This window comes from Heptranchias perlo, chromosome 3, assembly GCF_035084215.1.
Source record: "Heptranchias perlo isolate sHepPer1 chromosome 3, sHepPer1.hap1, whole genome shotgun sequence".
In the NCBI taxonomy this organism is placed as follows: Eukaryota; Metazoa; Chordata; class Chondrichthyes; order Hexanchiformes; family Hexanchidae; genus Heptranchias; species Heptranchias perlo.
Window position 1 is genome coordinate 1,261,965 of NC_090327.1, and position 10,861 is coordinate 1,272,825.

General features: G+C 48.5%; 1 protein-coding gene across 1 annotated transcript in view; it reads left to right on the forward strand.

Moving 5' to 3' along the window:
• The window catches only part of fastk (Fas-activated serine/threonine kinase), a 65,782-nt gene extending 58,778 nt beyond the window's left edge, over window positions 1-7,004 (forward strand). The window contains exon 10 of the mRNA XM_067977505.1: window positions 3,566-7,004. Within this exon, the coding sequence (XP_067833606.1) occupies window positions 3,566-3,652 (87 nt within the window). The 3' untranslated portion in view covers window positions 3,653-7,004. The remainder of the gene's footprint in view (window positions 1-3,565) is intronic.
• Window positions 7,005-10,861: the final 3,857 nt, after the last annotated feature.

Below are 10,861 nucleotides of genomic sequence, written 5' to 3' on the forward strand. Positions count from 1 at the left end.
CAGTTTCCTAGAAGTAAAGGGAATTAGGGGTTACGGGGAGCGGGCAGGAAATTGGACATGAATTTAGATTTGAGGTTAGGATCAGATCAGCCATGATCTTATTGAATGGCGGAGCAGGCTCGAGGGGCCGATTGGCCGACTCCTGCTCCTATTTCTTATGTTCTTATGTTCTTATGACCCAACAGTGCAGCACTCCCTCCTTTGTGTGTTGGCTTGGATTCTGAGCTCAAATCCTGAATTGGGGCTTTGAACGCAAGACCTTCTAGCTCAGAGGGTAGACCTCTACGGACTGAGCCAGGTTGATTCTTCATTAGACCCTGGTTGAGTTCCAGCAGAACAAGGATCGAGCCAGGATCCCTCCTGTCTGTATACGCTGGGCAGTGATTTTACCACTAAACTCATCCATGATGCTGTCCTTATGAAATTGCCAAGGGTGTTTCCTCCGTCATAGCTCCCCCAGGACGTGATCTGGAACGCACTGCCTGAAAGGGTGGTGGAAGCAGATTCAGTAATAGTTTTCAAAAGGGAATTGGATAAATATCTGAAAAGGAAAAGTTTTGCATGGGTATGGGGAAAGAGCAGGGGAATGGGCTAACTGGATAGCTCTTTCAAAGACCAAATGGGCCAAATGGCCGCCTTCTGTGATGTTTGATTCTAACATGCATATCTTTAGATAAACCATATGTTCGAATTGTGTTTGAAGCAAATCGTTGTATTTCTTTTGTGCGGAGAGTATGTTTTGTGGCCTTTGGAGATAGAAATAGAACCTCGTGGGAACAGCGGAGACCAAATTTGCACAATGTTTACACGTCACCATGGCAACAGGTATTTTAATATGAGTAATGCCCACTGTGCGTCTTCCTCAGTGCAGAAACTCGGGATGTACGTTCCCAATTACCAAAGGGCCGTGGGACTGTTCAGGTGACAAGTTGCCTGCTCCATTGTTTATTTTTATTATTTTTTTCGCGATGTGGGCGTCGCTGGCTAGGCCGGCATTTATTGCCCATCCCTAGTTGCCCTGAGAAGGTGATGATGCAACTGTCTTGCTAGGTCACTTCAGAGGGCAGTTAAGAATCAACCACATTGGTTGTGGGACTGGAATCATTAGACTCAGACCAGGTAAGGACGGCAGGTTTCCTTCCCTAAAGGACATTCGTGAACCAGTTGGGTTTTTACGACAATCTGACAGCTTCATGGTCACTTTTGCTGAGACCAGATTTTTATTTACAGATTTTGTAAATCTGAATTCAAATTCTGAAACTGCTCAGGATGGGATTTGAACTCAGGTTCTCTGGATTGCTGGTCCAGTAACATCACTACTGTACTAGCGTACCCTGATATAGTCCTGTCATGTTGATTAATGATTGTCACAAGTTCTAATCCCACCAGGGCAAGTTGTGAAAGTGAATTGAATAAAACTGGTAATTTCTGGGCTGACACCAGGAAAAAATGTGCATGAAAACTGCCAGATTGTCATCAAAACCCAACTGGGCCACTAATGTCCTTCAGGGACGGAAACCTGCCTCCCCGACCCGGTCCGGGCCCACACCTGACTCCAGCCCACTGTGCGGTTGTCTTTTAATGTCCCCTGAAGTGGCCGAACAAATCCACCCACCTGTGAAAAGGACTCAGCGGATTCACCACCTCCTTAACAGCATCACCCACATCCTGAAAATAGTTTAAGGAAAGGTGGTTTCTCCTGTCTCCTGCTCTGTGGCTCAGTGGGTCGCACTCTCGCCTCTGACTCAGAAAGTTGTGGGTTCAAGTCCCACTCCAGGGACTTGAACGCACAAAATCCAGGCCGACACTCGGAGTGCTGCACTGTTGGAGGTGCCGTCTTTCGGATGAGGCGTTAAAACCGAGGCCCCGTCTGCCCTCTCAAGTGGACGTAAAAGATCCCACGGCCATTATTTCGAAGAAGAGCAGGGGAGTTCTTCCCGGTGCCCTGGCCAATATTTATCCCTCAACCAACATCACTAAAAAAAACCCAGATGAACTGGTCATTATCACATTGCTGTTTGTGGGATCTTGCTGCACACAAATTGGCTGCCGTGTTTCCTACATCAAAACAGTGACCACACTGCAAAAAAGTACTTAATTGGCTGTAAAATACTTTGGGATGCCCTGAGGTCATGAAAGGCGCTATGGAAATGCAAGTCTCTATTCTCTAGAGTTTCGAAGGTTAAGGGGTGATCTGATCGAAGTTTATAAGATATTAAGGGGATCGGATAGGGTGGATAGAGAGAAACTATTTCCGCTGGTTGGGGATTCTAGGAGTAGGGGGCACAGTCTAAAAATTAGAGCCAGATCTTTCAGGAGTGAGATTAGAAAACATTTCTACACACAAAGGGTGGTAGAAGTTTGGAACTCTCTTCCGCAAACGGCAATTGATACCAGCTCAATTGCTAAATTTAAATGTGAGATAGATAGCTTTTTGGCAACCAAAGGTATTAAGGGATTTGGGCCAAAGGCAGGTATATGGAGTTAGATCACAGATCAGCCTTGATCTTATCAAATGGCGGAGCAGGCACGAGGGGCTGAATGGCCTACTCCTGTTCCTATATTCCTATGTTCCTAGAATGAGGAGAGGCAATATAAACTAGAGGGCACAATTCTAAAAGTGGTACAGGAACAGAGAGATCTGTGGGTATATGTGCACAAATCGTTGAAGGTGGCAGGGCAGGTTGAGAAAGCGGCTAAAAAGCGGATTTATAAATAGAGGCATAGAGTACAAAAGTATGGAAGTCATGATGAACCTTTATAAAACACTGGTTCGGCCACAACTGGAGTATTGTGTCCAGTTCTGGGCACCGCACTTTAGGAAAGATTTGAAGGCCTTAGAGAGGGTGCAGAAGAGAGATTTACTGGAATGATTCCAGGGATGAGGGACTTCAGTTACGTGGATAGACTGGAGAAGCTGGGGTTATTCTCCTTGGAACAGAGACGGTTGCGAGGAGATTTGATCGAGGTATTCAAAATCATGAAGGGTCTAGACAGAGTAGATAGAGAGAAACTGTTCCCATTGGCGGAAGGGTGAAGAACCAGAGGGCATAGATTTAAGGTGATTGGCAAAAGAACCAAAGGTGACATGAGGAAAAACTTTTTTACACAGCGAGTGGTTAGGATCTGGAATGCACTGCCCGAGGGGGTGGTGGAGGCAGATTCAATCATGGCCTTCAAAAGGGAACTGGATAAGTACTTGAAAGGAAAAAATTTGCAGGGCTACAGGGAAAGGGCGGGGGAGTGGGACGAGCTGGATTGCTCTTGCATAGAGCTGGTGCAGACTTGATGGGCCAAATGGCCTCCTTCCGTACTGTAACCTTTCTATAAGTCTTTCTTTCTAGGCATGCGGTGCGTGCGGTTTGATCCGCATTCTGTGCTGTGTTAGCTGATCTTGGCCTGAATGCTGAGGGACAGGAAAGAATGCATGTGTCTTAAAGACCCCTCGGGCTGCATCCTGACCCTGGACGGGTGCTGAGAGCCTCACCTTACCTTTCACGCTGCAAACCAACAGCAAAATGGTTCCACCTAATCTCTCTCCCTTTGTCCTCTGCTCTCCCCACAGCTGCCTTACCACGAGCTGGAAAAGTTGAACGGGATCGAGGAAGTTAAACATTATTTACGGAAAAGACTCCTGGACGTGCAGTTATGACGATCAAAGACTAGATTTTTTGTACCTTGCTCCTGTTTATATTTGGAGAATTGACATCGGGCCCTGTCGGCAGTCAGAGCTCCAGGAGATTGTATCGCCAGTATCGGTGGGAACTCTCGCAATGCTCAGACTTTTTATTTCTCCCCTTTCCTCTTTTTTTTATTTTCTTTGGAGTGTAACGAGAGTCTTTCCCGGTTTTATTATTTTTTTTTGCTTTTGTGTGTTCTCACATGCTAACTACTGCCAGTTGTTTTCATATCACCCCTGGAGATGACGGACTTTTAAACAGAGGGTCCTGGCACGTGACTGACGTTTGCTCGTTCGCCTGAGTATCTGCAGGGAGGCGCAGCGGTTTCACGAAAAGGCGGTTTAAGTGAGCGAGTACCAGCCCTCTGTTGCTTTTGGTTATCCTGCCACTCGCCTGTTGCCTCTCACCGCCCCCTGCAACCTCTTCCAACGGCAAGAGGGGGCCAGGCCGTTGCTACGGTCGGAACGGTGCCGCATACCGCTCTCAGCCCCCCGATCGCTCTGTGGGTGGAGTTGGGTCCCCAATGGCCTCGACCTGGAGCTGCTCCTCCCCTCCCTCCCCATCTGTATCTCCTTTAGCAATCCCACTCCCTCGATTGAGATGGGGAGATGGTCGAGGCCGGACATTAACCTCGGGACGAGACCTCAAGTGCTGCGACTGTCTGAATTTCCCTGACACCCTCTCGTTGTCACGCGGTACGAATGGGATTTGCCAGACCAAGTTTGAGGATATCGGAGAAGAGCGAGAAAACTGGTCGCCTCCCGAGTGGGGCTGAGGCTCGTGCAGTTAGTGTTGGTGTTAGGGGAGTGCAGTTGTCTGGGCCTGAGAGGCGGATTGACCTGCACTGTAGCGTCTCCGTACCTGTCCGTCTGAGTGATCATATCTTTCCTTCCTTGATCTAACCACCAGCTTCCCAACCTCGGCAAGAACTGACGGTCACCGATATAGTTTCACAAAAAACACTTTGTTTTTTAAAAATTCATTCTTGGTATGTGGGTGTTGCTGGCGAGGCCGGCATTTATTGCCCATCCCTAATTGCCCTTGAGAAGGTGGTGGTGAGCTGCCTTCTTGAACCGCTGCAGTCCGTGTGGTGACGGTTCTCCCACAGTGCTGTTAGGAAGGGAGTTCCAGGATTTTGACCCAGCGACGATGACGGAACGGCGATATATTTCCAAGTCGGGGTGGTGTGTGACTTGGAGGGGAACGTGCAGGTGGTGTTGTTCCCATGTACCTGCTGCCCTTGTCCTTCTAGGTGGTAGAGGTCGCGGGTTTGGGAGGTGCTGTCGAAGAAGTCTTGGTGAGTTGCTACAGTGCATCCTGTGGATGGTACACACTGCAGCCACTGTGCGCCGGTGATGAAGGGAGTGAATGTTTAGGGTGGTGGATGGGGTGCCAATCAAGTGGGCTGCTTTGTCCTGGATGGTGTCGAGCTTCTTGAGTTTTGTTGCAGCTATCCAGGCAGTTTGGGGGGACATTAACTTAGAACACTAAACAGCCAGTGTTTCGGCTCCTATTTTCTGCCTGTAATGCCATCCACCAACACCCCATCCTTTGGCTATGAATGCTGTAAATTTCATTTTACTGTTGGAGGACTTTGCACAATATGGTCAAGTTGGACTGTCATTGGGCTGGGGAGAACATGTCATAGCTCACTCTGTTCACAGTGTGGGACTGACGGCCAATGGGGGGATGATGTTGGTTCATTTGGTTGCTAAGGGAGAGTGTGTTGATTGAGATGGTTGCTAGGGGAGGGTGTTGATTGAACTGGTTGCTAGGGGAGGGTGTTGATTGAGCTGGTTGCTAGGGGAGAGGATGTTGATTGAACTGGTTGCTAGGGGAGGGTGTTGATTGAACTGGTTGCTAAGGGAGAGTGTGTTGATTGAGATGGTTGCTATGGGAGGGTGTTGCTTGAGTTGGTTGCTAGGGGAGAGGATGTTGGTTAAGGTGGTTGCTAGGGGAGAGGGTGTTGATCGTGATGGTTGCTAGGGGAGAGGGTGTTGGTTGAGGTGGTTGCTAGGGGAGAGGGTGTTGGTTGAGGTGGTTGCTAGGGGAGAGGGTGTTGTTTGAGGTGGTTGCTAGGGGAGAGGGTGTTGGTTAAGGTGGTTGCTGGGCGAGAGGGTGGTGGTTGAGGCGGTTGCTGGGGCAGAGATGGTTACCGGCCATGGTGTTGATGCTCCAACGAGGAAGAGGAGGTGAAGGAGACAACATTTCACCAAAACTTTGAACCTTTGTTAGACACTGAATTGGGAAGGGTTTTCCGAAGCTGCGCAGTCGGAGGGGTGACTCGAGACTGCCCTGTCGGAGGGGTGACTCGAGACTGCCCTGTCGGAGGGGTGACTCGAGACTGCCCTGCCGGAGGGGTGCCTCGAGACTGCCCTGCCGGAGGGGTGACTCGAGACTGCCCTGTCGGAGGGGTGACTCGAGACTGCCCTGTCGGAGGGGTGACTCGAGACTGCCCTGCCGGAAGGGTGACTCGAGACTGCCCTGTCGGAGGGGTGCCTCGAGACTGCCCTGTCGGAGGGGTGCCTCGAGACTGCCCTGTCGGAGGGGTGCCTCGAGACTGCCCTGTCTGTTTGGTCCTAGAATAAAATAATATCTTTAACACAATGTGGGGTGGGGGGTGGGTGGAGGCAGTAATGAAATGTAGGAGATCGGGCCTGGGGTCCTTTCTGTGGTGTAAGGGGCCCAGTCCAAGGCTGCATTCCAACTGTTAGTGGATACGTTACATGGTGCTAATTCCACAAATCATAGACAGTCGAACCCAAACACATGAACTGGGTTTATTCTCCTTTCTTGGGTGGGTTTGCCTCACCTGGACTGCAGTAGTTAAGTGGTGATTGTCTGTTACAGTGTGTGGAATGTAGGTAGTCACTGGTGTGCTGAATGCGAGTGTACTTTGTTCCCAGCTGGGGAGGGGGGAAGGGGAGGGGGCTCAGCTAAATGCAGTGTTTTAAATTTGATTAATTTTTGGGTGGAGGGTTTTGGGGAATTTACAGGATCTTTGGGTGGTGGGAGTGCGAGCGGGGTTTATATTGTGAACGAATATACATGTGAATAGAACAAGAAAATGGTGAAAATACAAAGCAAGTCCATCAGTATCAATGTGATGTGTGAGGTCAAATATTTTTTAATCTACTGTGTGTTTGGAGTGTCGTTGTGCGATCTGGGGTGTGGTGTTGGGCATGTGTTTACCATGAGGGAATACTGATGGGCTGGCATTTATTTCTAGTTTTAATTTGTGTGTTTCGATCACAATTAAGGAACGGTCTATTGGGACCTACAAAATACCTGGGAATAAAGACAAAGGAGATCCTCAGACTAGCATCTGTCTCGACAATCATTGAGACGCTGAGCATCCCTTGGGTTTTGGAAGTGCTGCAAATTAGGTCTTATCCTCTGGGTTGCCTGCACACTGCTCACCTGGTAAAGTCTGTCTGTACCCAAGCCACTCCGTGCACTTCAGCTTCTGTTCCTGTTCTTCGCTGTGAGACGTTGCCCCACGGACATTAAGAGTCAGCGTATAGTGTCAAGTGTGGGCCCAGGCCAGGTAGGGACATCAGTGACCCAGTTGGGTTTTTACGACAATCCGGCAGTTTTAATGCTCATTTTCCTGGTGCCAGCCCAGAAATTACTGGATTTTATTCACTTCACTTTCACAACATGCCCTGGTGGGATTTGAACTCTCAACCTCTGGGGTTCTAGTCCAGGACCAGAACCACGAAGCCACTGTACCTTCTACACAGTAGTGATGATGGCCTGCACACACGGTGAGCCTCTCTCCTCCAGCTAAGCTGTTCTAGTGCAGCTATAACAGTGCCATTTACCTGACACGGTGAAGGATTACCCAGGTATATCCTGTCCACAAAAGGGACAATCCCAACTCACCCTATCAGCCTCCCAATCATCAGTAAAGTGACAAGGAGTCATCAATAGTCCCATCAAACAACACTCAGTTCAGTTACCTGTAGTCACTCAGCAATAGAACTTTTCACAACCTTGATCCAGTCAAGAGCTGAATCCCAAAGGTGAGGTGAAGATTGACTGCCCTTGATACCAAGGCAGCATTTGACGGAGAATGGCATCAAGGAGTCCGAGTATTGGGGATCAGGGGGAAACTCCAGTGGCTGGAGTCATACCTAGCACAAAGGAAGATGGTTCTGCATGTCAGAGGTCATTCATTTCAGCCCCAGGACATTGCTGCAGGAGTTCCTCAGGGCAGTATCCGAGGCACAACTACTTTCAGCTGCTTCATCAATGACCTTCCCTCCATCATAAGGTCAGAAATGGGGATGTTTGCTGATGCTTGCACAGTGTTCAGTTCCATTCGCAAGCCCTCAGATAATGAAGCAGTCCGTGCCCGCATGCAGCAAGACCTGGACAACATCCAGGATTGGACTGGTAAGTGGCAAGTAACATTTGCACAACACAAATGCCAGGCAATGACCATCTCCAACAAGAGAGTGTCTAGCCACCTCCCCATAACCTTCAGCCATGCCACCATCATCAACCCCCAACCCCCCAATCAGCAACATCTGGGGGAGTCAATATTGACCAGAAGCTAAACCGGACCAGCCATTATCAACACTGGCTACAAGAAGTGGGCAGAGGCTGTTCTGTGTTGAGCAGCTCCACTCCCTTCTGCCAGCTTGGCTCAGTGGATAGCATTCTCACCGCTGAATCACAAGCTTGTGGAGTCAAGCCCCACTCAGAGACTTGAGCCCATAATCTAGGTTGACATTTCAGTGCCGTACTGAGGGAGTGCTGCACTGACTGAGGTGCCGTCATTCAGATAAGATGTTAAACCGAGGCCCCGTCTGCCTGTTAAGTTTATGTGAAATATCCCAAGGCACTAAGCAGAGCAGGAAGTTCTCCCTCAACCAACATCACTGAAATAGATTATCTCATTTATGGGATCCTGCTGTGCTTCCTACATGACAAGTGACTATACTTTGGAAGTAATTCATTGGCTGTAAAGTGATTTGGGACGTCCTGAGGATGTGAACAGTGCGATAGAAATGCAAGTCTTTCTTTCCGAGGAGCAGGGGGAGACCCCACTGGTTCCCGAGGCCCAGTCTGCAACCAGAAAACTTAACAAAAAAAGTCTTTAAAAATAATTTTCAATTCTTAAATATAAAAACACTTAAAAGAATTTAAAATCAGCCTTTTAAAAAAAATGGAAGCTTTGAAGTCTTTTTAAAAAAAAGACTCATAGAAACTTTAAAGAAATTTCAATTTGAAATTATCGACGCACCCTTGTGTTGTTCAGGTGAGGAGCATTCACCTGACCTGTTCTCCATTGGTCAGCAAGTGAGGGAATAGGACCAGCAGCAAACCAGAGGACAGGGGAGGGCACAGTGCTCCATGATGTCCACCTCCACTAAGAGGATTGCACGGGATATCTCCAAGGTGGTGACAGCTGTTGGGCCTCAACATCCCTTAATATTACTCTGTATCCAACCCGGTCTCTACCTGCCCTGGGAGTGTTTGATGGGACAGTGTAGAGGGAGCTTTACTCTGTATCCAACCCTGTACCTGCCCTGGGAGTGTTTGACGGGACAGTGTAGAGGGAGCTTTACTCTGTATCTAACCCTGTACCTGCCCTGGGAGTGTTTGATGGGACAGTGTAGAGGGAGCTTTACTCTGTATCCAACCCTGTACCTGCCCTGGGAGTGTTTGATGGGACAGTGTAGAGGGAGCTTTACTCTGTATCTAACCCGTGCTGTACCTGCCCTGGGAGTGTTTGATGGGTCAGTGCAGAGGGAGCTTTACTCTGTATCTAACCCCCTGCAGTAAAATGCTTAGAGGGTACAAAATTCTTAACGTGCATCCAGGAGAGCTTTTTGAGCCAGCATGTAGAAAGTCCTACAAGAGAGGGGGCGGTACTGGACCTAATTCTAGGGAATGTGGCCGGCCAAGTGGAAGAAGTGCTAGTAGGTGAGCACTTTGGTGACAGTGACCATAATTCAGTGAGATTTAAGGTGGTCATGGAAAAGGATAGGGAGGGGCCGGAAATAAAGGTTCTAAATTGGGGGAAGGCCGATTTTTATAGGATAAGGCAGGATCTGGCCAAAATAGACTGGGATCAGCTGCTTGTAGGAAAATCCGCATCGGAGCAATGGGAGTCTTTCGGAAAGGAGATTGAGACCATACAATGGCAACATGTTCCCGTAAAGGTCAAGGGTGGTTCCAAGAACTCCAGGGAACCTTGGATGTCAGGGGATATACGAGAATGGATTAGGAAAAAAAGGAGGGCTTTTGGCAGATACAAAAGGCTAAAGACGGAGGAAGCCCTGGAGGAGTACAAAAAGTGCAGGGGGATACTTAAAAAAGAAATTAGGAGATCAAGGAGGGGCCATGAAATAACACTGGCGAGCAAAATAAAGGAAAATCCTAAGATGTTTTATAAGTATATTAAGGGTAAGAGGATGACTAGGGAAAAAATAGGGCCCATTAGGGACAAAAATGGCAATCTGTGTGTGGAGCTGGAAGATGTAGGAGGGGTTCTAAATGAATTTTTTGCATCTGTTTTCACTATGGAGAAGGACGATGTAGACATAGAAATACGGCAGGGGGACTGTGATATACTCGAACATGTTAACATCGAGCGGGAGGAGGTATTGGCGGTTTTAGCAGGCCTAAAAATGGATAAATCCCCAGGCCCGGATGAAATGTATCCCAGGCTACTGTGTAAGGCAAAGGAGGAGATTGCGGGGGCTCTGACACATATATTCAGAACCTCTCTGGCCACAGGGGATGTGCCAGAGGACTGGAGAACCGCTAATGTAGTACCATTATTCAAGAAGGGGAGTAGGGAAAAACCGGGGAACTACAGGCCAGTGAGCCTAACATCAGTGGTAGGAAAATTATTGGAAAAAATTCTGAAGGACAAAATTAGTCTCCACTTGGAGAAGCAAGGATTAATCAGGGATAGTCAACATGGCTTTGTCAAGGGAAGATCATGTCTGACTAATTTGATTGAATTTTTTGAGGGGGTGACTAGGTGTGTGGATGAGGGTAACGCAGTGGATGTGGTATACATGGATTTCAGTAAGGCCTTCGATAAAGTCCCCCACAGGAGACTGGTCAAGAAGGTACGAGCCCATGGAGTCCAGGGTGCCTTGGCACTTTGGATTCAAAGCTGGCTTAGTGGCAGAAGGCAGAGGGTGATGGTCGAAGGTTGT